This window comes from Podarcis raffonei, chromosome 6 (assembly GCF_027172205.1).
Source record: "Podarcis raffonei isolate rPodRaf1 chromosome 6, rPodRaf1.pri, whole genome shotgun sequence".
Taxonomy (NCBI): domain Eukaryota; kingdom Metazoa; phylum Chordata; class Lepidosauria; order Squamata; family Lacertidae; genus Podarcis; species Podarcis raffonei.
In genome coordinates this window covers 81,590,779-81,618,492 of record NC_070607.1, presented here as the reverse complement: position 1 = coordinate 81,618,492, position 27,714 = coordinate 81,590,779, and the positions used below count along the sequence as shown (strand labels likewise).

Here is a 27,714-nt window from a genome sequence, read left to right as displayed (position 1 = left end):
ACTACAGGCAGATTTACATGCTATACTATTCCCATGATGTAAATCCGCTGTTAGTATGTATGTGAGGGTTTTCCACAACAGCCATAGAGCCAGCTCATGTGTGGGCTGAATCACACTAAGAAGTGTCCAGGTTACTGCCAGTCATTGCTGCTGCCATCCATCTGTCTTGGAAGATAATGGAGGAATGAGCCTTTTGGGGTGAAGTCAAGCAGCTGGAAGGGTACAGTTCCTGCTGTGGCTGTAGAGACTGACACAGGAGGCATGTGTTTTGTTGCAGCAGTCACATAGGAAGACATCCTGTTGTGCTGCTGCAAAAGCACCATGGTGTTTATTTTCTCTGCGCTCCTTGCTGCAGTCATTCCTTCTCTGGTCACTATGGATGCACGACCTGACTGCCTGTCTCCGGGCACTGCAGTCTTCTGCAGGGAATTCCCACATAGCAGGGTTGGTGTTGCATGTTTGCAGGCATCTTTGTAATGCAGAGTTGGTCTACCAGTCATTACCAAGGAATTTACTGCAGAGGTACAGGCTTGCTACAAGATGTGCACAATGGGTGGTATTAGCCACATTATAACAAAAGTCTGTAGAAATCGCCAGTGTAGATCTACAAGTACAAAATGTAATATGGAAAGCACGAATGCCAATAGCAAACATGAAAACACACATTCAAATCAACCATAAGAGCCAATGGTTTCTCAGAAATGTAATTGTAGTGATATAAATCTAAGATTGCAACATGATTTTGAGTTGCAGCCTAGTTAGGCCATGTTTCTTGAACCTAGACATTTAATTACACAAATGTCTAAATTAGCAAGATCAACTGATTGGACTGTTGAGATTATGTTATTTATTACACATATATCCTAGCATTCATCTAAGGTCATGCAGACAAATAATGGGGAGGGTGTGTGTAAGGTATGTTCAGCTTCAACTATAAAATTGCATCACATGTCAAAAATCTCTAGCATGCTGGATAAGGGCACCAAGAGGAAGGAAGAATGAATGTAATATCACAGCCTATTAAAGCTGTTAGAAACATTACCCATTTTACAGTTAAGCCTTATAGAGTGGTATCCAAGTCAGAGTGCAAGTAGAAACACTGAAATCAATGGGATTCAGTTAGTCATAATTAACATGTCCACTGATCATAATTATCTACTCCAAGATGACTTAGTCAGGTACCATCCATATCACTTTGTATTTTCCCCTAATCTCCCATAGCTTGGCTAAATACCACTATCATGTTCTCTAAAGCAGTGGTTTTCAACCAGTGTGCCGTGGCACCCTGGGCTGCCTTGAATGATGGTCAGGGGTGCTGCAGGCAACACTGGCCTCTGTTGCTCTTTCCTTCCCTCCCTCCTCTGATGCCCTCTCCCATCCCTGCCTTTCAAAGACTTGCACAGCTGTTTGTTGCAGCAGCCCTGGCTACAAGCTCCCCAGGCAAATGGTACCTCTGGGTTGCCAGGAGCTGAGGCAGTTGGGGGTAGCTGTGGCAGTTGCCTGGAAGACTCCCAAGGAGAGGGGAGATTGAGGCTGAGGGAACACTCCACAAGGGAGGGTGTTTGAAAAAGGGTAAGAGGCTGCCAGCTCAGCAGGCAAGGGAGGACATAACTGGGCTCCTGAGCCCCACAGGGGTGCCACAGAAAGAATGTAGTTGGTCAAGGGAGCTGTGAACTTAAAAGGGTTGAAAACTCCTGCTCTAAAGTGTCCAGAATAGATTTGATTGAATTTCTAATACACATGCACTCCACCCTACAAAAAGTAGCCCTATTTCTTTTCATTTAGAAACAGGATCAGTCATAGCTAGTAAGTATATGAAAAGGGGACAAGAACAGTAAAGGCATACTGTATAACAGGAGACACAGTGCCATTAGCATGCATGGTGCTCAGTACTTCAATCTAAAAGACTAGATATGCTTTTCTGTTTAAATTTTATTGTAGTATTCTATTGATTATGGCATGCTTTCATATTGTCAGCTGCCTCAAGAATTATTCTGACCGAGGTGGGATATTAATGTTTTAAAGTTCTCTCTGTGTAAAAGTTCATTACTTAAACTCATAATCGGATACTTAAAAAAAGATTATTTGGGAATAATAAATTCTATAGCAAGCAGCAACTGAAGTGAGAAGGACTCCCAAAACTCCATCTTTATCTTCATATATCTAACGCCTGTGTCTGCAAAGAAATATTTGGGGTGGGGGGAGTGTGGACAGTATCTGTTCAACTATCAATAATCACATGGCTCTCAATCTCCCTCCTATTGTGACCTTTATTGCACAGCTGTTTCACCCTATTTTCTGTCCCAACTCTCCAAGATCTGTTTGACATCATGAATTCTGAACACAGAAAAAAGCAACGCAAATGCTTGTAAATACATTTATATGTTCAGTGTGCCAAATTATTTTTGATTTATGTATTTATTTTGCAGCACTGAGGAAGCACATGTTCTGTAAGCATTCTCCCAAGATCTGTTAGTTGAGTAAACATATGAGCTTTGAACTTCATGCCAGAGGAATTTTGTACACCGGTACAGAAGTACAGGCATGGAGAGGAATACTATAGTACACAACAGACACCATCTTCTTCTTGTACAGAAAATTGCTCTTTCCAAAATCCACTACTAGTTGGGTTCAAGGAGATCTGAGGGGGGAAACCTCAAGTTACTGGTTATATAAATGTCTTCCTCCAAGTTATTTAGGAATGCCTCTCTCACATGATTTTATAGCTCACAACCAAGTAGGTCATAAAGAAAAGATGGAGAGTCTGAAGCTAAAGAAAGAGATGAAGTGCTAGATATAAAAGTTTCCAGCAATAGTGTGTGGGAGAAAGCAAAGCATGTGTGCAAAATGTAAACCCCATACACCCAATAGGACTCAGGAGCAAATATTCTCCAAGATGTAGAGGCAGCAAATGGCATCCAAATTGATATAGTGGGATGCAGCAAAGAGGGGAAGAAGGAACACATGAGAAAGTTGAACAGTGCTCTCTCTCAGCTTTGTTAAGCAAAATAATTACCGTACTAAAGACACACAAGGGAGATGATAAAGAAAAGTGAAGGGGAGACTGCCATTTTCAAAGTTCATTGGATCAGTGATGTTCAATGCTCTCAAAAGTATTAAAGGTAAAGGTAAAGGTAAAGGTACCCCTGCCCATACGGGCCAGTCTTGACAGACTCTAGGGTTGTGCGCTCATCTCACTCTAGAGGCCGGGAGCCGGCGCCGTCCGCAGACACTTCCAGGTCACGTAGCCAGTGTGACATCGCTGCTCTGGCGAGCCTGCACCAGAGCAGCACACGGAATGCCGTTTACCTTCCCGCTATAAAGCGGTACCTATTTATCTACTTGCACTTAAGGGTGCTTTCGAACTGCTAGGTGGGCAGGAGCTGGGACCGAAAGACGGGAGCTCACCCCGCCGCGGGGATTCGAACCGCCGACCATACGATCGGCAAGTCCTAGGCACTGTGGTTTTACCCACAGCGCCACCCGCGTCCCTCAAAAGTATTAGACGATACATAAATGGAACCTGATATATACCTTGATTTGGCTTTTGTCGCAGCTTGAGACAAGCATCATTACTAGTAAAAGTAAAAGTACTAGAGATTCAAAAGTAAAGATGTAAATAAATCAGCTTATTATGGAAGCAATTCTTCTGAAACGCTGTGAGTTGCATCTAAGATTTTCTCATCAGTAGATCCATTAAAAGTAAAAGGCCTAAGTCAGTGAGGTCCATTAATTTCATTGGGTCTACTCTGACCATGACTAGCTTCGGCTACAACCCCATACGACTTTTTAACAAATTGACGCACACACACATTTGTCTTTTATAATAATAATAATAATAATAACTTTTTTTCCTAAAAAAGAAATTTCACATATTCCAAAAAGTCTTCTGCAGGAGTATTACAAATATTTTCACCCACGAGAGTGATCAATGAAACACTTGAATAAAAACAAAACGCTATCGCTCTTAGAAAACATCAATACTGGGGGAACTCTTCGTCGATTTTGCTAGCCCACGCCATCAGCCCTCCCCTGATATCCTTGACAGAAATGGGACCAAGTCCATTCTGAGACAACCCCTGCAATATTCGCACAGCCTTCTGAGAGTCATTTCCCAATTTGCAGACCACGTAAAGGGGGAGAGCCGTGCTGTCGTCCGCCCCTTGCCTCGCTTCATGTATCCTCTCCTGCAAGGACTTCAAGGATCCTTCGTCTCCTCCTTCCAGCTTACTTAAGGGCACGTGAAGGGAATGCGGCAGGCGGCAGATGTCCACTTCCACCGGCGGGCGCACGTCCACCAGCACGTGAGGAGCCCGGCTGTCCAGGACCCTTTTGTACTCTTCCACGGACACCCTCTCCTCGCCGCTCAACAGGTGCAGTGCCCGGCACTTGTCCGTTGCCGATGACCCGCAAAACTCCTCATAGTCCTGGAGGGCGGTCACCGTGGGGTGGTCCCCACACACGGCGCACCTGGGGTCCCTGGGCCTCAGCTTGATGTGGCGGAACCTGCCTTCCAGGGCGTCAAAGAGCAGCATGGACCCGTGGCACGTGGCGCCCATGCCCGAGGCGATCTTGATCACTTCCAAGGCCTGGAGGGTACCGAGGATGCCAGGCACGACCCCCAGGACCCCTCCGTCGGCGCAGTTGGTGACCGTCTCCGGAGGGGGCGGCTTGGGGAAGAGGCAGCGGTAGCAGGGGCCCCCTCGGTGGTTGTACACCGCCAGCTGCCCTTCGAGCCTGAGGGCGCTGGCGGAGACCAGGGGCTTCCCGGCCAGGACGCAGGCGTCGTTGACCAGGTATCGGGTGGGCACGTTGTCCGAGCAGTCGGCCACCACGTCGTGGTCTCGGACCAGCTGCAGGGCGTTGCTGGGCGACAGGGCCAGCTCGTAAGGCACGCAGCGCACCCGGGAATTGAGCTCCCCCAGCGCCGAGGCCGCCGAGCGCGCTTTCGGGGTGCCCAGGCGGCTCTCCCGGTGCAGCACCTGCCTGTGGAGGTTGTCCAGCTCCACCACATCCGGGTCCACCAGGCCCAAGCGCCCCACGCCCGCCGCCGCCAGGTACTGAGCCACCGGGCAGCCCAGCCCTCCGCAGCCCACCACCAGCACCGAGGAGCCCAACAGCCGCAGCTGGCCGCTCACGCCCAGCTCCGGGAGAACCAGCTGCCGGGAGTAGCGCCGGATGTCCAGCCGGCTCAGCGGGCCTGGCGCCTCCTGGAACTCGCCGCCGCCGCCTCCCAACACGCTCCCCTCAGCGCGCTTTTCCGCCGCCATGATTTACCTCAGCACCTCACGGAGAGGGTAGAAACGCCTCAGCGGCGAGCCGCGGGTGTTTGTGAGGGAGGGAGCGGAGGCCTCGCCTCTTCCGCTTCCGCGGCTCTTCGGTGCTGAGGCAGCCGGTTGGTACGCAGGCGACGTCGGCTCGGCCCTTGCCAGGCCTCCGCCTCCTCCTCCGCCGCCACCATCATGGCCGCCTCCCGGGACAAGTACTCGGTGCTGCTGCCCACCTACAACGAGCGCGAGAACCTGCCGCTCATTGTGTGGCTGCTGGTGAGGAGTTTCGAGCAGAGGTGACTGAGGGGAGGGGACTTGTTTCGTTTCAGCGGCTTAACTATATACAAAAAAAGCCCCTAGCGCTAACGAGCTCCCCCCCCCCAAAAAAAAATCTGCCCCGTTCCTGTACTCCGCGTTAGTTAATCTGGAATAACTAGCCCCATCTTCCAGACCCCCGGTCCGTTTCCCATCGTCGCCGTTGCGAATTAGAATCCTCCATATCGTGGGGAGAAGCTTTTCTCCCGAGGCCGTTTTAAAGGTGTTGGGGGTTGTGAGTCCGTGGTATATGTACCCCGAAGTAAGAGCATGATGGTGTTGGGTCTGCTTAACTTCCAGGGGTAAAAGATGTACTGTATCTGCTTCGTTTGTTTCAGGCACCACCATATAACTAGGTTTTTAAGGATGCGTCAGACCCATTACGCCCCCATAGAATATGTTTAGACATGACTTTTGTCTGTTGTTTTAGAAAAGCTAGGACTTTGCAGGTAAACCTCACTGTGTCCAATGGGGTTTTCACACTTAGGGGAGCATGTGCATAGGATTAAAGCCTGGCAGCACAAGCCTATGCATGTCTACTTGGAAGCAAACTTTCTTTCGTATCCAAGTGAGATTTCCTTCCAAGCAAGTGTGTCTAGGATAGGAGTGAAACCTAAACATTATTTCCCCCCATCTGCATGTAAAATGGATGGTGATTTTCCAGGGACATTCCTATATTATTATGAAAATCAATTTATTAATCACCTTCTAAACCACTGTCTCAAGGCAATCTATAGACCGGTTTATGTGTACCTGTAAGTGAGTAAGTGTCAGAGTGTAGATTTTGTAGGTTTTCATTAAGCAGTCTTTGGATTCTTGCCTATGGTGAAAATTTTCAGCCTGTTTTCACAGACGGAGCAAGCGGTGTGTAGGTTGCCAGCAACTTCTGAAACATGATTTTTCACCAGCTGTAAGCACATTATTGCGTGTTGATCAAGAGCCAAAATCCAATCTGATAGCTTTATTTATGGAGTAGTAACTTACTTATTTGGAATGCTGGCTTTAAGGACCAGATCTCTTGAATGGGACACCTGGAGTAGTATTTGTGAAATACTACTCTTTGCCAGTAGTATTTGTGGAAAGGATCTAGGGGTCTTGGTAGACCACAGGCTTAGCACGAGTCAACAGTGTGATGCAGCAACACACACAAAAAGCTAATGCTGTTCTAGGCTACATCAACAGAAGTATAGCGTCCAGGTCAAGGAAAGTATTAGTACCACTCTATTCTGCCTTGGTCAGGCCAGTACTGTATCCAGTTCTGGTCACCACAATTTAAGAAGGTTATTGACAAGCTGAAACATGTGCAGAGGAGGGTGACCAAAATGATCAGGGGTCTGGAAATCAATCCTTAATGAGGAACAGTTGAAGGAACTGAGGATGTTTAGCCCAAAGAAGAGGCTGAGAGGAGATACAATAGCCATCTTGAAATAGCTAAAGGGCTGTCCCATGGAAGATGGAGCAAGCTTGTTTTCTCCTGCTCTGGGGGCTAGAACTTGAACCAATGGATTCAAGTTACAATAAATGAGATTCCGTTTAAACATCAGGAATAACTTTTTGACATTAAGAACTGCTTCCCTTAGGAGGTGATGGACTCTCCTCCTTTGGAGGTTTTTAAGCAGATGATGGATGGCCATCTATCATAGATGCTTTAGTTGAGATTCTGCATTGCAGGGGTTGAACTAGATGACCCTTGGGGTCCCTTCCACTTCTAGGATTCTAATCATTCAGTTTCTGAATCAGGCAAATGCCTGAGGCAACTGTGACCCATGAAATGAATAACCAACATTGGCCAACAGTGCAAACCCTACTGTTACTCTGCAGTATTTACTTGGAGCAAGGGCACTATGAAGCATTTCAGTTCCATTTTGAGAGGAGAGTGCATTGTAATAGAATTAATAACACCATTTACTTTTGATGAGGAAGCATTGGGTATTTCTCTCTGTTCCCCTACCCACTTTCATAATACTGTACTGTATATACTTTAACTTTTGAACCTGGCTTTAAAATGTAATTCTCAATTTTTTTAGTGGAAATGATTTCGAAATTATAGTAATAGATGATGGAAGTCCTGATGGGACCCAGGAAGTTGCCGAACAGTTGATAAAGATTTATGGATCTGATAAGATTGTGAGTCATATGTTTATTTTTTGCCGTGACTTGTTTGCTGTTACAACACAAGATGCTTAATAATATTAGCATTAAGGGATGAAATTTGAATGCATGGGTTGTTCGTTTTCTTAACACTGAATTGTTTATCAACCAGTTTATTCAGGTTGATAACATGGGTAGCAACATTGGGAGTAGTTTGAAATTTCCTGAATTAGCATATTTGGATGCAGTTTTAATTTTCACTTTATAAAGTTGTGCTAATTCTTAGAGTTGTCATCACTTGACCTCATAGGATGCTCTAATAGCTGTCTGTGAGAAATCTACCAGATATCACTTTCCCCATAATTTTTGCATTGTGACACACACAGAAAAGTTTGTCATGTTCAGCACTGCATCAGGGGATCCAGGTGCAGTATTAGCAATGCTTCTTCAGCTGCATATACAGTGGGTGCTATTCAATGTTGGTTGTAGTCTGAGTAGATCCATTGAAATCAGTGGACTCTACTTGTCCATTAATTGCAATGGGTTCTACTCTGATTGCGACTCAGTTGGATATTATCCAATACATTTTCATCCATTTGATACTGTGCCCACTCATATTTGCAGAATTAAGTCCTTAAAGGTCTTAAGGCCTTTATAAATGCTGCTGAATACCTCTTGATGAAGCGTTGCTAAGAAAAATTGGAAATGCATGATTTTTAAAAAATGCAATATGTATTTCTGATAATGAGCAAACTTACTTGCACTAAGCCCCTGAAGTTTTTATGTGAGCGCCTAAGAGAGCATGGATGTATGGCAGGTGTATGCTCTAACCCTGCTAGTCAAGCCTCCCTTATTTCGAAGTGCTTGGTGGTGAGCCATACTTTACGCTAAGGGAGGGGGACTTTTTTGGCTCTTTGGGCTGAAATCAACAAGTGGGTGGGCTGACCATCTGTCAATCACCTGACATCGCAATGATTTCAAAGACCCAAAGTCAGGACTACAAAGCACCACGCACAGCTGATTCAGCCAGCTTTGGCTCTATTTCCCATCTTCAGCAGACCATTCTAAACTTGGTCTACAGCTCTATATTCTGTAACTGTTTTGATCTGAATTAATGTCTGTGTAATCCAAATGTTAAAGGCAGGTTGCTCTGTAAATATGGAAGTGTAGCAGCCCTAATTGAGAGAAGAGCAACTGTGTTAATGTTAATATTTAGCTGAAATAATAAAAAACCTACAATCATGGATCATTTAATGCAATTAATTGGTTACTCATTTCCTCCACTGATATTTTACAGCTTTTAAGACCCAGAGCAAAGAAACTTGGATTGGGTAAGTATTCATTAATTTGAGGATTTACAAGTTTTATATTCTGACCTTGAACTCCCAGGGCAGTTTACCATTTTAAAAAGCATGAGTTTAATCATATCTTTAACTCTGTTGGTTAGCGTGTGTGTTGGAAACTTGGAAAAAACTTACATATGTATATATACCTTTCTGGGGGTAGGAAGGCATATTTGTTGGTTTTCAACAGCGTCCAACATATCACAACTCCAGTTAAATAATAAGCTGAACCTACACAATTTTCTCTAACCATGAAATTACACTGTTTATCCCCATTTATGCACTACACTTTGGGGTTGTAGTACCCGCTTGAAATTCATGCATGTGTGACTAACTGTTGCCCGGGACAGGCTAGAGTGGGATAGCAGATTGATCAAGCAGCCATTCAGTAAAAATGTAGGGCATTTTTTTATTCCATATGTTGACTTTAAAGAGAAACTGAATCAGCCATGTAGCTGACAGCTCACATACATGATTCTGAATGTGGGTGACAGATCTTGCCTTTGTATCATTTACACCAGGGACTGCTTACATTCATGGAATGAAGCATGCCACAGGAAACTTCATTATTATTATGGATGCTGACCTCTCACACCATGTAAGTGTTTCTGTTGTATCTGTGCATATATTTCTTTAGCCTTTTTAAAGTTTTCTTTATTTAACGTGAATTGAGCTGGGGTATATTTTCATTTTCCCACATCTCTCTTTTGTGTTTCAGCCAAAATTCATTCCAGAGTTCATCAGGTGGGTAGTATTTTTAATATTTTTAGTATTTTTTAAATATTTCAGTCAGACCTTGCCATTTATTGCCCAGGTGCATAGGAAGCTGCCTTATACTAAGTCAAACTATTTCTCCAACTAGCTCAGTATAATCTACACTGACTGGCAGCAGTTCTCTAGGGTTTCAGGCAGAAATCCTTTCCAATCTTACCTGGAGATATTGGGGAATGAACCTGCAACCTTCTTCCTGTGAAACAGATGCTTTGTCCTGTCTGCATTTACATTTGGTACATTAGCAATGGGCAATAGGTTGAACAATGAAAGAAATAAGAAAAGAAGAGTCTAAACTTTAATTTTTGACCAGAATTAGATAAAGTTTGCAGCAAGGTCAGATTCCTGCCAAACTTCACAAGGATAGCAGCACGGAGATGTGAAAGCCTATGCTTTTGAGTTTTTCTGAAAAATAATGAGTTATGAAATACTTTCCTCCAGAATGGTGAATAAAGTTTTTAAGACTATGTTTTCATAAGCATACTCCCCCAGAATGATTTCTAAAAACTATGCAACAGGTAAACTTTTATGTAAAACTATGAACAGTATCAGATTCCTGTACACCTAGAGAACAACTCTCAAATGCAAGAGCAAGAATTGTTTTTGCCTCTAGGGGGCACTGTCGTTGTCACAAGAGAAGGGAGAATTCAGGGTTTTCTTTGCTTCTGGACTTCCTTTTGTTGACGTATTGGCGGATCTGTTTCTGTCTTTTCTGTCCTCTTGACTTGACCTCAAACTTGTCATCGTTTGATACATATGAAGAAGCAGAAACTGATAGTGATAGCTTAGAAAATGAAAATGATTACATTTCATGTAGTATTTATTGAGTCTTGCTCCCCACCCCTTTTTCTCCACTATTTTTATGGAAACAAGTGTTTTGTGTGCTTAAAACAGTGAGGGACTGGAGGAGGCATAGTAGAACAAAGAAAATTATTAAAATGTTGATTCTTCTGTTATTGTTGCTTTTTGTCTGGTCCTCAAACTGGAAAAACGTAAGATGGGAAGAATTAAAAGGGATTAGTTTCCCAGTTGAAATTACTCCCTTTTACTACAGCCTAGACCTGCCAGTCACAAATGGACCCTTTTTCTCCCCTTCTCAACTTGGTGCCTTCCTTAAGCTGAATTTATTGTATTAAATCGGACCTAGATTACTGGAAGTTAATAGGTTTTTGTTAATGTAATTGTGTTTCCCTCTTCCTCTCAAATGTTTACATAGAACACAGAAAGAAGGTAACTTTGACATTGTGTCTGGAACGCGATATAAAGGAAATGGAGGTGTGCATGGGTGGGATTTGAAACGAAAATTGATCAGGTTGGTAGCTACTTCTTCCATCATTCAAGGTCTGTGATAGAAAAAGCCACACAGGATGATTCTGAGTTCTGTTATTAACTCTCCTCTTCCTCCTTTTGTACTGTTCCAGATTAGTCTTTCATTCTTGCTTCATCCTAGGGTAATAGCATTTTTTGTTTTCGTCCTACTTTGTAGATACTAAACCTGTGGGCAGAGATTTGATTATCTTTTATTCTTGTAATTCTCCTGGTTGTGTTTGGCAATATATAAACAATTTACAAACTGGGATAGATAAATCTTTTTTGTTCTACATGCTTCTTTTCTTGGCTTGATGTGAATTAGCAAACTCTTCCAAATTATGCATTTGTATTGAATCAGGCCAATGTTATTACAGTGGTACCTTGGGTTAAGTACTTAATTCGTTCCGTAGGTGCATTCTTAACCTGAAGCACCACTTTAGCTAATGAGGCCTCCTTTGGCTGCCGTGCCGCCGGAGCCCGATTTCTGTTCTTATCCTGAAGCAAAGTTCTTAACCTGAAGCACTATCTCTGGGTTAGCGAAGTCTGTAACCTGAAGCGTATGTAACCTGAAGCATATGTAACCCGAAGTACCATTGTATAGTGAAATCCCATCTATAGAACAGTTTGTGATTTTTTAACATTGGATTCTGAATGTTTACCAAAACTCCTTATCTTTCTTGGCAGCCGTGGCGCCAACTTCCTCACTCAAGTTCTACTGCGGCCAGGTGCATCCGACTTAACAGGCAGCTTCAGGTGTGTTGCTTCCAAAGTTGCATTCAGCTTTCAAAGATGAGCAATAAAATTAATGGTCAATTTGAAATGGATAATAACGTCAGACATGGATTGAAATGGTAAAACTTGTTTAATTTTGGGAGTAGAGACTGCAGTTGTGGAGTGTTTGTATAACGGAAATATTTCAAGAGGGTTTGATTTTATGTACGTTCTCTGTAGGTTATATAGAAAAGATGTTTTACAAAAACTGATGGAGAAATGCGTCTCGAAAGGATATGTTTTCCAGATGGAAATGATTGTCCGGGCCAGACAACTGGGTTTCTCTGTTGGAGAGGTAAATAATGTTAAATCACAAACACTACTTTTTAAATATTATAAATTTACCTGATGGATAATAGAATAATAATTGGCTAACAGCTGCAAAATGGCCCAGGAGGTGTAATAAGCCTGAGAACTACTAAATCTAATATTGTGACAGAAATTACACAAATTATGTAATGCTGTGAGGAGCTTGGCAGTCAGCAACGTACAAATGTAGGCTTGTGGTAATTGCTGTTAAAAATGTGAATATTTAATTTGTTTAACATCCTGTACTGAGACAGGTACCCGCTTGAGTTCCATGTGTTCACAAAAATGTATTGAATTGAGCCAATAATCCAATGATCTCCAGTCATAACCCCTAATTCAGATCAGTTATACAGAAACTATGCAACTACGAGTTAGTTCTCTCCAACCTTCCAGCAACTATTTAGACTTGGACTGTCAACTTAATTGCTATTAATGAATTAGGGATAAAAGTTAATCCCTATCTATGCCATAGTACACTGGAAAGCCCTAATTAACAAATGTCTACCTAATATGTACCTAACTTCAACAGTCATTACTTATTCTAACAAGCTTTAAACAACAGCAGGTGTGGGTGCTTCTTTTGCAGATGAAAATCTCTTCTTGGCACCCTCACACAAACATGGTGGCCTGCCTTTGTTGTGGATTCTGCTCTGTATTTTGGAAAGTTGTTTGTTCACTATGCATTTGGACATCTCTTAAGATACCAGGCGAAATTCAGTTGTAGTGCTAAGGAAATCATTCCTTCCATTTCTGCTTTGCCCTATGGAATGATCTCCCCTTGGCTCCCAATGTGTTGTTCTGGACATTCTCCCAATCCTTCAGAATGGATTTGGGGGAGGCGTGGGGTACGAGAGGGAATAGGGGAACCCCATTGCACTGGCTTCCAGTAGCAGAACAGGGCAGTTGAATCTCGTCCTATGTAACCAAATTTTGCATGATGGTTCCTGACATCAAGGAGCAGGTTTTTATCTATGCTTAGATACCATTTTGAATCAAGATAGTGGACTGAACCTTTCAGAACTGCACTGATTTTAATCACAGATTTCAAAATTGTACTTCTTTTTTGGTTTCTTAGGATTCCCAAACAGGCACAAGACTGCTAAGAAAATAAACATGTTTTATGAGATTATTTTTTAGCATAAGCGTTCTAGACTGTCTCATTCCACTACATTCCAAGCTGCTTTTTCCTGCACTGGCAAGAGCCTCCAGTAGGAGTCCCAGATTCTTTAGCAATTCTGTCTCAAGACTGTGCCCTTGTTGTCGGTGAAGCAACTGAAAATGTACTAGACAAGCCTCTGCCTTTGGCTCTCCATTGGCAGAAGAAACTATTGCCTAGAGATGCAACAACTCATGTTTGGCAGAGCGGCATGTGTGTGGGAAGCGTGGTTTTTTCCATTTCTGCCTGCCAGCTGATTTCTGGTTCAGTATGCCAACTGAGAGTACCTAGCCAGACTTTCTGTGGATTCCACCGTCTGACTTTGGGCCCTTGGGTATTATTTAACATATAGTCTTACACACTGGAATGTTAAAGTTCCTGCTTCAGTATAGTGAAAATAGCTGGCATTCTAAAGCACTGCAAATCAGTGTTTACTATATTTAAATGAATAGCTACTGAATTAGAACCTTGTGCAATATAGTTATTAAAGGAGCAGCACTTCAATATGTTTGCTACAAAAATAAAATGCATGTTAGGCTTACTGGTAATCTTATTTAACACTTAGAAGGTATATACAGTCACATTTGCCTCTCTTGTTCTCACAGCAACTCTGTGAGGTAGGTTAGTATTGTTCCCAAATTACAGATAAGGCGCTCAGGATGAGAGGTAGTAACTTTCTCAGGGCTATATGAATTCACATGCATCTCCAGATCAAGTCTAGTATTCTGTTCATAGGACTGTGCTAATTCCCCTAACAGTGCGATCCTATGCACGTTTATCATTGAATATTTCCTGCATTCAGTGGAAGTATTATGCTACTTCCAGATAACACCTGTCACTGCTTTTGTAAAGGGTCACTCTACTTATTGTGCATATATTAGCTCTCAATTGAATTGCCGGTATTTGTACTTTTTGCATTTTGTTTCCCCCTTATCCCACTATTTACAACCGTATATACCGGCAACTGAGAATTACACTTCATGCATCATGCTAGAATAAAGTGTGCTAGTTTTTAAGGTGCTACAAGAGCAATTGTTGTCTGAGGCTAGTGTGTGTGTAGGATTGTAGCCCAAGTATGTATCCCTTGGAAGTATAACACTAATTGCAGTTATAACACTATTTTAACTACTGTTGAGATGGTGATGAATTCTGCTGCAATATGGAAAACCCACCACCACATAGATGGGGATGCTGAAAAGAAAGCCAAACAGGATTTTGTCTCAGCTTTTCCCTTTGTTTAAAAGATTTATACCCTGCCTTTTGAACAGAGTTTTAATAATATTTTTGCCAGGCTGTTTGCAGCTATGCCCAATTCAAGACCTTGACTTTAACTTACAAAGCTGAAAGAGGACCTCTCCCTATATCTGCTCATCCAGGCATTGACATCTGCAAATACGGCTTATTGGGTGGTGATGCGAGATAGGACCCCCTCTGCAGTACCACCAGATCTGTGTAACTCCCTCCCTTTGGGGGTGTATCCCTCATTGATGTCTTTTTGTTCTCAAGTCTTCTTTTCACCAGGTGTTTGTGGGTGGAGTGTAAGCCAGAGAAGTAATTTTTTATGCCTGCTGTAATTACTTTTTATGTCTCCTGTAATTGCTGATGTTATTGTTCTAATCTAGTGTTTATGCTGTTTTCTTGTACTCCACCCTGGGGTCCAACACAAATGTTTCTTTAAAAAAACAAACATACAACAAAACAATTTAAATCATTAAAACAACATAACAGACAGAATAACATAGCAGGACATTTTGCTGCAGAAAATCGTCAGATTAAAATGCTGTCAAAAACCTGAGTGAACAGAAAAGTTTTCAGCCACTGCTTGAAAGACCATGTTAACCACAAAGAGAAAGGAGAGCCTTAACTATTCTTCTGAGCCATTGGAGCTTCTGCCACCACATGCAAGATCCAGTCATGCACACTAGGAACATGCTTTTACAGGAGATGGTAGCTGAGATGCTTTGGATTAGAACTAGGTTTTGAGAGTGAAAATGGCTATGATAACATAGGTGCCATCATTTCATACCTTCTCACCAAAGCAGATTTTATTCTGGACATGATGCTAGATGGAGCTGAAGTGGCCCTTTTTTCTTTCTATTACTTCTTGAACTTGTTATGTTAAAACTAAAATAATTTTGTGTTTTGTTTTTTTAATAGGTACCTATATCATTTGTGGACAGAGTCTATGGCGAATCTAAACTAGGAGGCAATGAAATAGTTTCTTTTGTAAAGGGACTGTTGACTTTGTTTGCAACTACATAATTTATTAAAGAGAATCTTCCTAGCATTCCATATACCTTTGCATTGGACTGAAGAAATTATTTTTATATGGGATAGTGGAATCTTGCTAAGTTTTCTTGTGGCTATATATAGAAAATCATTGCTAATTTCTGATTTGAAGAAAAACAATACAGTGCATATAATTCGGGCGGCATTATTTATTAAATGTGAATAATGATCACTGTGTAATGTTTACTATTCAAAAATAAACCCATTCCATTTAAATTGTGTTTAAATTTTGGGTATGTGTGGGATGAGACCACCTGCTCTGAATGGAGTAAGCTATTTGCATCCTTCTTTAACATGATATTCATTGTTTAAAGATTCACATGTCCGCTGGGGGGGTGGAATGGGCCTATGTATGTTAGATTTTATGCATGTAGACTACATTTGCACGTTGCATCCCAGGGAAGCTGAAGGTGGATCAAGTGCATTTGCCCCTCTCCATGTGCATAAGTCAGAGCAACAGAAAATACCATTCAGTCTGCCCCTCCATGTATTTAAATTAAGTGCATTTGGACCAAGCAGGATCACACCCCTGATGATGAGCTGATGTGAGGAAGGCAGGTCCTATTTAGTGCTGGGTGTGGTTCTGCCTCTCATGGACCCAACCCAGCGCTAAGCAGCCTTGCTTCTTCCCCCATCATATGGCACAGAGGGGAGAAACAAAACTACATTTTGCAAGCAACTGCAGCAAAGCAAAACAGTCACACTTGCAAACTTCAGCCTTGTTTCTCCTGTCCTTGTCAATGGACGGGAGGCGACAAACAACCACTTTGTCAGCTCTAGTTTCCCCAAGCACTGAACATGGGGCTGACAACATCCCTTGCAGTGTGGTTCCCAAGCGAAAACCCCCATGCAAGTCCCCAGGCTGTGGGGGCTCCTTCAGAGGAGGTGCTGCCCCATCCAGCATGGGAAATCAGCCAGTTTCTCAGACACAAGAACCACTTACCCCTAAAACCTTCATTTTGCCAGGATTCAAGCCTAGTTAATTTCCCAGCATCCCCTGGTCCAGGGCCTGCACAGCCTCCTGTGATTCAGATGTTGTGGAGAAATAGAGCTGCGTTTATTTTATCAGCATATTGATGGCACCTGACCACAAATCTCTTAATAACTATTCTCAACAGCTTCATATGGATATTAAGCAACACAAAATGCCCTATGGCATAACTGCTAGAGGTCAAAAAAACACGCTCCTGGCGCTAAACTTTTGATTTGGACCTTTAGGTAGGGCCTGAACCACATTATGTAATTCATAATTGCACTGCTTTGGAAAATTACTACCCCTCGCTAGGAATTATGGCTGGACTTTAGCTTCCTTGAGCATTTCTATGCAAAAGCAAGGCAGGATTTTTAAACAAATAATGTTCGTTTGGGACGAGATAGGCAAAAAACCCCAGAAGCACTTGGATATGGACACATGTACAGTGTGGCCTATTTTTCATGGGTGCACCTACATAAGATTTTTTGCAGCTAAATACAACAGTGCATACTTCTCTGAATAAAGCTAGTGCAGTAATGTCTTCCTGGCTGTACACTTCTCCATATTTAGATTACTGCTAACATTAATAGAATCCTAATATGAACTGTTCGTGGAAAAACAAAACAAAAAGTACACTCTGATCCCCGGCAGTAATTTTTTGTGCAGTATACCTCTGCTCTTCTAGAGAGTTTGGTTATTTGTAATTCATAGTATACATGAAAGGAATATGGAAATCAAGCTCCAGAGTTCAGGCTATATAGAATTGCAAATTATCTATCCATGAATGGTTAGGTTCTCTTCTGGAAAATATAGCAGGCCTACAGGTACTCCCAAATTGTGATTGCATTGGGGGAGCGGGGATAAAACTACAACCCAATCTGTTATGTTTGTGTGTAGTGGTGAATGCGAGAGAAAAGGAAGCTTGCTGTTGCAAGACTATGTATTTCCTGGTGCATCTGTTGTGCTTTATAAATGTTGGTTGGTTGTTTTTCAGACTCCAGGCCAAAAGCAGGACATAAATCCACCAAATAAAAAAAACAGTAGTGTTATGGGACCTACATCTTAAGACTTGTCTGTTCAATGGAATAGGCACATGTAGCCAATACCATTGAATCTACCACCCCATTTTACAAGTACACAGCAAGAAATACCATTTTTGGTTAATTGAATATTAATATCTGCCAAGTTTTATTCCTCTTTTTTCAACAATACAATGCAGTTTAAATTGTTAATCAGGGAGCTATGAAGCCATCATCATCATCATATTTTTTTATTATTTACACCCAGCCCATCTGGCTAGGTTTTCCCAGACACTCTGGGCGACTCCCAACAGAATATTAAAAACAAGATAAAACATCAAAAATTAAATAATTCCCTAAACAGGGCTGCCTTCAGGTGTCTTCTAAAAGTCAGATAGTTGTTTATTTCCTTGACATCTGGTGGGAGGGAGTTCCACAGGGCGGGCCTAAGCTTACTCCAAAGAGTACAGATACGTTACGCTAATAATAGGGAAAAGCACACACTAAATATGTTCTCCTTGACCTAACACAACAAACTATTTCCCAAAAGGCACAATGCAAATGGAGAAATATTTCCAGAAAAAAATACCTCAGCAAAGTCTATGGAAGAAAAATGCACAGCATCTATCAGTATGCCAGTCTCACCAAATGTTTAGCTTGCTTAAAACAAGTAATATCCTTTCTACCCCAAATTTGGCATGGGCCGTCCACCAAGCTTGCTTTTATTACACTGCCAAGTTTTAAGAGTTGAACCATTTTTTAACTATAAGCCTTAGAACCTCGTTCCCCCAGCCATGTCTCATTATAATGACAGTATGTGATCCAGCTCCCTCACCTTTAAGATAGTGCCCTGGCTATAGTACATATCTGAATTCATGTTTAGGAAGCTAAGATGAAAAAGGTTGACTTTAGTTTACTTTGAACCTAGTCAGGGCTTGATCAGAACTTGAGTTCATTGGGCTTAACATGGCACCTAAAAAAAAGAATGTAAGGCCAAATATGCTTGGAAAACTAAATTTAGTATCATAGAATTGAAAGGGACTACAGGGGTCATCAGTCCAGCCCTCTGCAATCCAGGAGTCTTTTGCCCAATGTGGGGCTCAAACCCACAACTCTGAGATTAAAAGTCTCTTGCTCTAGTGACACAGCTATCCCAGCAGTAATTCCTTGAATGCACAGGACTCAAGCCAGGTATTACCAACCTTCTCTTCACAAGAACCCTTTAAGTTAGCCTGCTGTTATGTCCAATATGCAGAGGAAGATTCGAGTCGGGGAATAGATGGTTTCAGGCAGCTGATCTCACACATTCCGATAGGAGCATAGACCACCATTCTCTTCGCACCCTCTTGTTAGTAAGCCAGTCCTCTAACTTACCTTTAACAAATTCCATTTATGTCCTCGGTTGTCTGCATGCTGGCATTATCTTTGATTCCTTCAAAGGGTAAGAAGTCCCTTCAAAGTGACTGGAAACAGAAATGTACTACTTGAATGGAAAGCATTCCTTTTAAACGAATGCCTATTTGCTCATGTATAATTGCTGGTGTTTACTAAAATAAGCTCTAGCTTTCCTTTCTCCCTTCCTTCCTACCTTCCTTCCTTCCTTCCTTCCTTCCTTCCTTCCTGTGGCCAGAAGATTAAGCGCCATAGTGTCATACTAATTGTCTGAGCTGATGGTGACTAACCAGAGTGGTTTAAGAATCATTCCCTCTTCCATTGTGACTCTGGGAATTGTAGTTCTCGGAGTGGAACAGAAGTCTTCTAACAACTCTCAATGCCCTTAACTAACTAGGGCTCCCAGGATTCCTTTTGGAAAGCTATGACTGTTTAAACAGGTATGATATGGCTTTAAGTATATAGTGCAGATGTGGCCTCTTGCCTACTTTTCGAAGTGTGACTCTAGATGTGAAAGGGTTAATCTCAATACTATCTGCACCTAAGCTAACTTCTGCAGTTGTGGTTAAGCAGCTAACAAAACCGCAATTGCTTTAGCTTTGCAAGCTGGGAGCTACTTCCTCTCTGCAATTACTTGAGTTCTGCAAACCAGGAACTACTCTCTGCACATGCTCTTTGCTGCAGTAACGCAAGAGAGGAACACACAAACAAGGGAAGGAGGGGGGCTTAGCTAGCCGAGTAGCCATATGCCATATAAGGAAATAAGCTTAACCTTGCTAGCTGATTGGAGAATTTGAAGAGGTGGGAAGAGATGGGCAGACTCTCAGGTATAAAGATGCTTGTTTATTTGTATCTATGGGCCAGTCTTTTGGGAATGATCCCACTGGCCACCTCTGTGCACAGATTTCAATAAAACTTTTTTCTCCAAAGAAGAATCTTTCCTGGTGCTTTTTTGCTCTCTCTTCGGCCCTGGGGACGCAGGCAAACGATTCCCTGGCAAGGATAAGGCTTCAGCCTTCATTTTGGTGCATTGGCCGGGAAGTTGCCCCACCCCAGGGGGCCGGGGAGGGCCAGGCCCGACCTCGGTGAACAGCCCCGGACCGGCGTTCGCGGCTCCAAGTGCGCACCCCTGCCTGTTCGTGGGGGGAGCCGGCCACACCGCTCCGGAGTGAGACACCTGGTCGAGGGAGAAAAGAGGACGGCCGAAGGAGGGGTCCGCAGCGGAACAGGTAAGCCCTAAGGGAAAGGGCGTGGTAGGAAGCCTGGACAGCTTCCCCTGGCTGTGAGCAGTAGAGTGCCACCAGAAAAGGGATAAAGGGTCTGGCTGTGAGCAGTAGAGTGCCGCCAGAAAAGGAACAAAGGAACTGGCCGTGGCAATAAGGTGCCGCCCCGCCAGACAGGGACGGGAAAAGGGAAAAGGGGAAACAGAGGTGGCAGTAGAGTGCCACCAGTAAGGTTGGGGAAAGGGGAAACAGAGGGAAAATTATTTTGGTGTGTTTTGTGTGTTGCATGTTGGAATTATTTTGGTGTGTTTTGTGTGTTGCATGTTGGAATTATATTGAGGTGTGTTTTGTATGTTGCATGTCAGATACTCCAGTGGCTGAATTGTCAAGTGTGGGCCGGGGCTTAGCGTCCCCTTGGCCGAGCGATTGCAGGGCTGTGCATTTCTTGGCAACGAGAGTTCACCAAGTCACAGTCTGTAGTGGTTGGTGTGTGAAAGGATCTTAAGCCCGGTTAGGAGCGGAGTATCTGAAAAAAAATGGGGTCTGGGGCAAGCTAACGTAGTCCTCTGAAATGCTTTTTAACCAACTGGAAAGCAGCTACGAAGCATGATGATTGGGTTCAAATTGAGAAGAGAGAGGATGAGGACATTATGTGAGGTGATTGGCCCACCCAAGGAACTAATTAGCCCTCGGAGGGCAGATTTAATTTGCAACTAATCAACCCACAATATCAAAATATCTTGAACGTCCACCCAGACCAGATCCCTTATATTTCTACCTGGAAAATCAATGTAGAAAAGAATCCACCGTGGCTGAAAGCCTGCCGAGGCGACGCCCCACAAAATACAATTTGTGCAGTCCAACCGGCAGGGAAGTCAGAAAAGCCCCCGGTGATATCAGAGCCGGAAGGAGAAGAAGGAGAAGAGGGGGAAGTCATTAAACCGCCGCCACCCTATGCTCCACCAGCTGCCCCTCTAGCGAATCCCCCAGGCCCAGGGCCCCAGGACCAGGGAGGAGCCGGCCCTCAGCCTGAACCCTCCAAGGTTGATGAATTAGAGAGCAAAGAGGAAGAGGATGATGAGGAGTTTATGAAGGGACTAATTGAGTTAGCAAAGAAAGGAAAAATGTGGACACAGTATCAGACAATTGAGATTGCAACAGTATGTACAACCCTATGCGAAAGAAGTGGATGTTAGTTCCCATTTGTTGGCAGCAGCAGGATGTTCCCAACACAAGGGAAGAAAGGGCAGAAGAAATGGATAGAAGCAGCAACCAGGGCGTCCCTCCATAAGTCCCATAAGGCACAGAAAAAGGGTGGGACTGCAATGATGCCTCTACGCAGAGCGTATGACCCACCAGGCCCCCCAGGACAGGGTGGGGAAGCACCACCTTGCACTTATACAGTCCAACATGTGCCTTTTTCAAGTGCTGATGTGTGCAATTGGAGAAATTAGAACCCTACCTTTGAGGAGAACCCAGATGATATTGCCATAAAGGCTGCCTTTGTAGCTCAGGCAGCGTCCGATATTCGCCAAAAGAAAAAATCCAGAAGCCTGAGGGGTTCATCGGCCATGGGCTGGAATAGATGTTGGAAATAGCTCAAACCACTTGCAATCAGAGAGATGAGGAAGCCCAGAGAAAAAAGGAGAAGTATCAAACAAGGAAGTTGATGGCATTACAGGCAGCCACCCCCACCCCTCAGGAAAGAGGAAGTGCCCGGGGAGGAGGGCGAAGCCGTCTGGGGAGGAATCAGTGCGCCATCTGCCGACAGGAAGGGCACTGGAAGAGAGAATGCCCTATTCTATTATTAGGAAGAGATTTGTTGGTAAAGTTGCAAGCCCAAATTACCTTTAAGCCATCGGGAGAAGCCACATTGTCCACTATGTCACTTGGGGAACTGGTTGTGGAGGCACCCCTGAGGGAGTACTGGCGCCTCATGATGGTAAAAGAAGAGGAGGGACCCATCCCCGCCAGTATTCTGGAACAAGTGAACCCCACGGTATGGGCTGAAGGCAACCCCCCAGGAATGGCAAAGAATGTCCCACCAATAATCGTGAAGCCCAAGCCATTTGTCAATCCTGTTGCAGTAAATAAGTATCCCATCCCACGAAGGGCGGCTGAAGGAGTGTAGGTGCATCTAGAGCGACTGCTCCAACATAGGATCTTGAGGCAATGCCAATCACAGTGGAAGACCCCTTTGTTACCAGTGAAGAAAGGAAGCAGGCTATTATCCTGATACCAGAACCAAAGAACTCCGTGGCTTTCTGGGGTCTGCAGGATTTTGTGGGATATGGATATTTAGTTACAGCATCATTGCCAAGCCTCTACATGAGTCAACCAGAGGAACTGAGAGAGACCCCTTTGTTTGAGGCACAGAACAACAGCAAGCCTTCGTGGATTTGAAGAGGGCACTACAGCAAGCCCCAGCGCTTGGCATCCCAAACCCTGAGAAACCCTTTACTCTATTCGTGGATGAGGACCAAGGGACAGCGAAAGGGGTTTTGTGCCAAAATTGGGAAGCTGGCAACAGCCAGTGGCATACCTATCTGAGTGCCTGACGCCTACAGAACAAGGCTTACCGCCGTGCATGAGAGCAGTTGTGGCAGTAGCCACCCTACTGAACAAAGCAGACAAATTTATTTTTGGCCAAGACACTGTTTGTGTGACCCCGCATGCAGTCCCAGCTCTGCTTGACATGAAGGGTACCTATTTTCTCTCCCAAGCGAAGATGAGAAAGTGCCAGATGTTACTGCTGCATCCGCGTTTGAAGTTTAGCAGGCCTGACCTCAAAGAGGAGGCAAACCCCCATTGGCCTTCATGGTTTGTGGATGGAAGCAGCTTTGTAGAGGCTGGGCAGCGAAAAGCAGGCTATGCAGTGGTAGCCTTGGAAGACCAAGTGATTGAAGCGCAGCCACTCCCGCCTGGAACGTCGGCCCGGCTGGCATAAATAACAGCGCTCACCAGAGCCCTGACCCTAGCAAAGGGACAGAAGATAAACATTTATACTCTAAGTATGCCTTTCTGACTTTACATGCCCATGGAGCCTTATGGAAGGAAAGAGGTTTGCTTACCTCCAGAGGAAACCAGGTGGCCCACCCACAAGCCTTATTGAACCTTCTGGATGCTGTATGGGAGCCCAAGGCAGTGGCAGTTATCCATTGTTATGGACACAAAACTGGACTAGGAGAAGTGGCCAGAGGAAACCGACTAGCAGACAGGGTGGCCAAGGAAGCAGCCCGGGAACCAGCTCCCGCGTCAGTTATTGGAGCACTGGTCCCTGGAAGGATCTTGAACACCGCTGATAAGCCAATATACACCAAAAGGAGAGGGACACTGCAGATGCCCAGGGGCTGACCATGTCCAAAGAAGGATGGTACCTTATTCATGATGACAGAATATGGATTCCAGAGTCCCTTTCTCGGCAGATTACTCAGAGATACCATGAGTCCACCCACATGGGACCAGATGCCACAACCAGACAGCTGAAGCAGTGCTTCTACATAGCCCACCTTTATCAACTGGCAGCCCAGATTTCCAGGAAGTGCCCGCTATGTCAAAAGAATAATCCCAGAACCGGACCCTTGGCTCCCCCGGGGATTCAGCATAGTGGAACTGCACCCATGGAAGACCTTGTTGTGGATTTCACTGAATTGCCCCGCTGTGGACTATACCGCTACCTGCTTGTGGTGGTCTGCACGTATACAGGATGGGTTGAAGCCTGGCCTACCAGAACTGAGGGGGCGTCCGAGGTAACCAGGTGCCTGTTATAGAAGATCATTCCCCGCTATGGACTACCTAGGTCAATAGGATCTGACAATGGACCAGCCTTTGTCCACTCAGTTTTGCAATAACCCCCCATGCTAGTCAAAATGTGCAGTTTGATAATTATGTGCAGTAATTCTCCCGAGATTTTCTCTTTTTTTTAACAGGTGGACCCAGGCCCACTGCTGTTAAAGTTCCTGACCTCACCCCTTGGGTCCACCACACTTAAGTGAAGAAGGCTATTTTAGATTGGACAGTTACACCAAATCCTGATGATCCTCTGAAGCTAACCATCTCCAGAAGAGCGCCAGACGGCTGGACAAGTGGATGGGAGGGACGCCCGCGGGCAGCGTCCCCAACGTAGAGACTTTTTTCCCAGCAAATTTTAAGGCACCGCCAGGACTTTTGATATTGGGGCCAGCCGTGTGTCAGGCCTCTGCAAGGGTGGATATATATATTCCTGTGGGTATATGTTAATATATGTAGAGGGAGAAGCCCCTTTCGGATACAGTGTGTTGGGAAGAAATCATGAGAGTATTAAGCATCCACAAGGACAGGTGGGAAAATTGGTTAAGATAATAGGCTCCTCCTCAGAGAGGTGGGACACAACCTCCCAAGAAGCAAGGCAGCTGATAGAGCACGAGTATCAGTGGGCCCTTCAGCAATAAAATAGATATGTCCCAGATAATAATGTCAGCATTTCAGCCACCATTGATCACATGGAAACAATGATAGCCAGGAACCCGCTGAAAACTACAGGAGGTGATCTATGGGGTTGGTTATATTTCTGGCTGCCTCATGGCAGTTGGCTCAGGCATATTGTGGTATTATTAGCAAGGCCGCTATTAATCCTTTTGCTTCTTTGCCTCTGTATACCCTGCTTGGTGCAATGCTTACAAGGTGTGATGCAAAAAAAATAAAAATATCATGGCCCTTATTGTTCTCCCCCAGGATTATAAACCCAAGAGACCAGGACGAACCTAGGAGATAGGTTGTCCAAAAGAAGAGGAGGGAATTGAAAGGGTTAATCTCAATACTATCTGCACCTAAGCTAACTTCTGCAGTTGTGGTTAAGCAGCTAACAAAACCGCAATTGCTTTAGCTTTGCAAGCTGGGAGCTACTTCCTCTCTGCAATTACTTGAGTTCTGCAAACCAGGAACTACTCTCTGCACATGCTCTTTGCTGCAGTAACGCAAGAGAGGAACACACAAACAAGGGAAGGAGGGGGGCTTAGCTAGCCGAGTAGCCATATGCCATATAAGGAAATAAGCTTAACCTTGCTAGCTGATTGGAGAATTTGAAGAGGTGGGAAGAGATGGGCAGACTCTCAGGTATAAAGATGCTTGTTTATTTGTATCTATGGGCCAGTCTTTTGGGAATGATCCCACTGGCCACCTCTGTGCACAGATTTCAATAAAACTTTTTTCTCCAAAGAAGAATCTTTCCTGGTGCTTTTTTGCTCTCTCTTCGGCCCTGGGGACGCAGGCAAACGATTCCCTGGCAAGGATAAGGCTTCAGCCTTCAGATGTACTTAATCTTGAAGTAGCTGGCATCTGTCTGTTTCAAGAATACGCATCTGGTGGGTGAAGTCAAACCGGTGCTTGCAGGCTTTTTCAGTGGGTGTTCTGATCGTAGGCGATTTCACACAAGTGCGCAATGGCCTGAAATGAACCCCCCACATAAGGCGGGAGTTGGCTGTCATAATAATAATCGTAATGATACATCATCATTATTATTTACAATAATACAACTATTATTATAATAGTAATTTTACACCTGTGAACATAAATTGACACAACTCTGATCTCAGAAAGGGCAATATTTAGAGAATATTTCAGTGCCCTCAAACACTCTGTCGCCAACCTTAATGTGGCCATTCTTGAACATAGGAACTTCAAAGGGAGACTCCAGAGTGAAAAGACAACATATCAAGAAGTTCAAATCTATCACCTGACGCCTGACATTTCTTTTCCCATTACAAGTTTCAAAAGGCTTAAGGATGCCAGGATGTTTCTGTTATCAACACCGCTTTGTGAATTATCTCTGTCATTATTTTGCATACGTTTAAGATAATTATCAGTTCGCTGCTGTTTGCATTTGATTTCCCTCTCTAACCTCGCTGCTTATAATTAGGGACACAGGAAATTGTCTTACACTGAGCAGGATTCATTTAGCTCAATATTGTCTAAACTGACTGGCAGCATTCTCCAATATTTCAGACATGGGACATTCATAGCCCTACTTGAAGCAGCAGGGAATTTAACCTGGAACCTCATGCATCCAAGGCAGATACTCTTCTACTGAGCTATGGTGCTTCGCATTCCCCACAACCACAGACCCTCCAAGTGTCCCTATTTTCCAGGGACAGTCCCGGATTTACAGAAGCCATCCCAGTTTCTGATTTGATCCCAGAATGTCCCACTTTTCCTTAAGATGTCCCTATTTTCATCAAAAAAATGTGGGGATATTGAGTTATGCAATCCCTGAGTCATGGAGAAAAGTAACTACTCAACCTTTGGAAGACAGCTGAAGGCATCCCTGTATAGGGAAGGTTTTTATAAAAATGTTTAATGTTTTATTATGTTTTTATATATGTTGGAAGCTGCCCAGAGTGTCTGGACAGGTATAGGCAAACTCGGCCCTCCAGATGTTTTGGGACTACAATTCCCATCATCCCTGACCATTGGTCCTGTTAGCTAAGGATCATGGGAGTTGTAGTCCCAAAACTTCTGGTGGGCCGAGTTTGCCTATGCCTGGTCTGGGGCAACCCAGTCAGGTGGGCAGGGTAGAAATGAAATGAAATAAAATAAAATATAAATGATATGCCTATTATCATCAGAAAAATGATGGAGGATATGCAACCATGTGTATGTACACTTGCCAACTTAGGATACTCCATGCACCTGATGAACTTAACTCTAGCCCACACAAGCGTATACCATAATAAAATTTGTTACGTCTTTAAAGTGCCACAGAACTCTTACACATACAGTGGTACCTCGGGTTAAGTACTTAATTCGTTCTGGAGGTCCGTTCTTAACCTGAAACTGTTCTTAACCTGAAGCACCACTTTAGCTAATGGGGCCTCCAGCTGCTGCCATGCCGCCGGAGCACAATTTCTGTTCTCATCCTGAAGCAAAGTTCTTAACCCGAGGTACTATTTCTGGGTTAGCGGAGTCTGTAACCTGAAACGTATGTAACCTGAAGCATATGTAACCCAAGGTACTACTGTATTTGAATTGGGATACGTATCTAACAGAAGCTTTGGTGATGAAATGGAGAGTGTATTAGATTTAGGCCTCAATTCAGCTGTCTGCTTCAGCCAATTACAGCAGAAAGTCTTCCTGGGCAAGTGACCCTAACTCAGACTCTTGTGTTTGCTTTGATGTGCATATGCTCTTCCTGCACATGCAGGAACAGCATATGCACATTTCATTTCAGTCAAGGGACATCTATTCATTTCAATTCATTTTAGTCAAGGGACATCTATGTAGAACAGAATAAAAAGGCACTGAGCTGCATTCTCCATTGAAGTAAACAAGGAACATTTTGCAGTCAGGGAAGAACTCAAAAGGAAACGCTAGTTTGGGCTGTTTTACTCTGAGCTTCAACTCCCTGTGGGTACAATGGAAGCAACAGCCATCTCTCCCAGGGATTGTCTCAAAGCCCATGAAGCCACCATCGTTTCCTTCTTCATACTGTACACCGTCAAACTATG

At 43.9% G+C, this 27,714-nt stretch overlaps 2 protein-coding genes across 2 annotated transcripts; one reads left to right on the top strand and one right to left on the bottom strand.

Annotated features, from left to right (window-relative positions):
- Positions 1–3,813: 3,813 nt before the first annotated feature.
- On the bottom strand, positions 3,814–5,270 carry MOCS3 (molybdenum cofactor synthesis 3). Its single transcript, XM_053394260.1, has one exon. The coding sequence runs from the start codon at positions 5,268–5,270 to the stop codon at positions 3,978–3,980; it is 1,293 nt and encodes a 430-aa protein (XP_053250235.1). The 3' UTR covers positions 3,814–3,977.
- A 173-nt stretch (positions 5,271–5,443) lies between these two features.
- DPM1 (dolichyl-phosphate mannosyltransferase subunit 1, catalytic) lies at positions 5,444–15,842 on the top strand. Its single transcript, XM_053394261.1, has 9 exons — positions 5,444–5,566; positions 7,613–7,712; positions 8,974–9,007; positions 9,541–9,617; positions 9,738–9,763; positions 11,007–11,102; positions 11,786–11,854; positions 12,053–12,167; positions 15,495–15,842. Exons 1-9 carry the CDS (start codon positions 5,463–5,465, stop codon positions 15,597–15,599), a joined length of 726 nt encoding a protein of 241 aa, XP_053250236.1. The 5' UTR covers positions 5,444–5,462; the 3' UTR covers positions 15,600–15,842.
- The last annotated feature ends 11,872 nt before the right edge of the window (positions 15,843–27,714 follow it).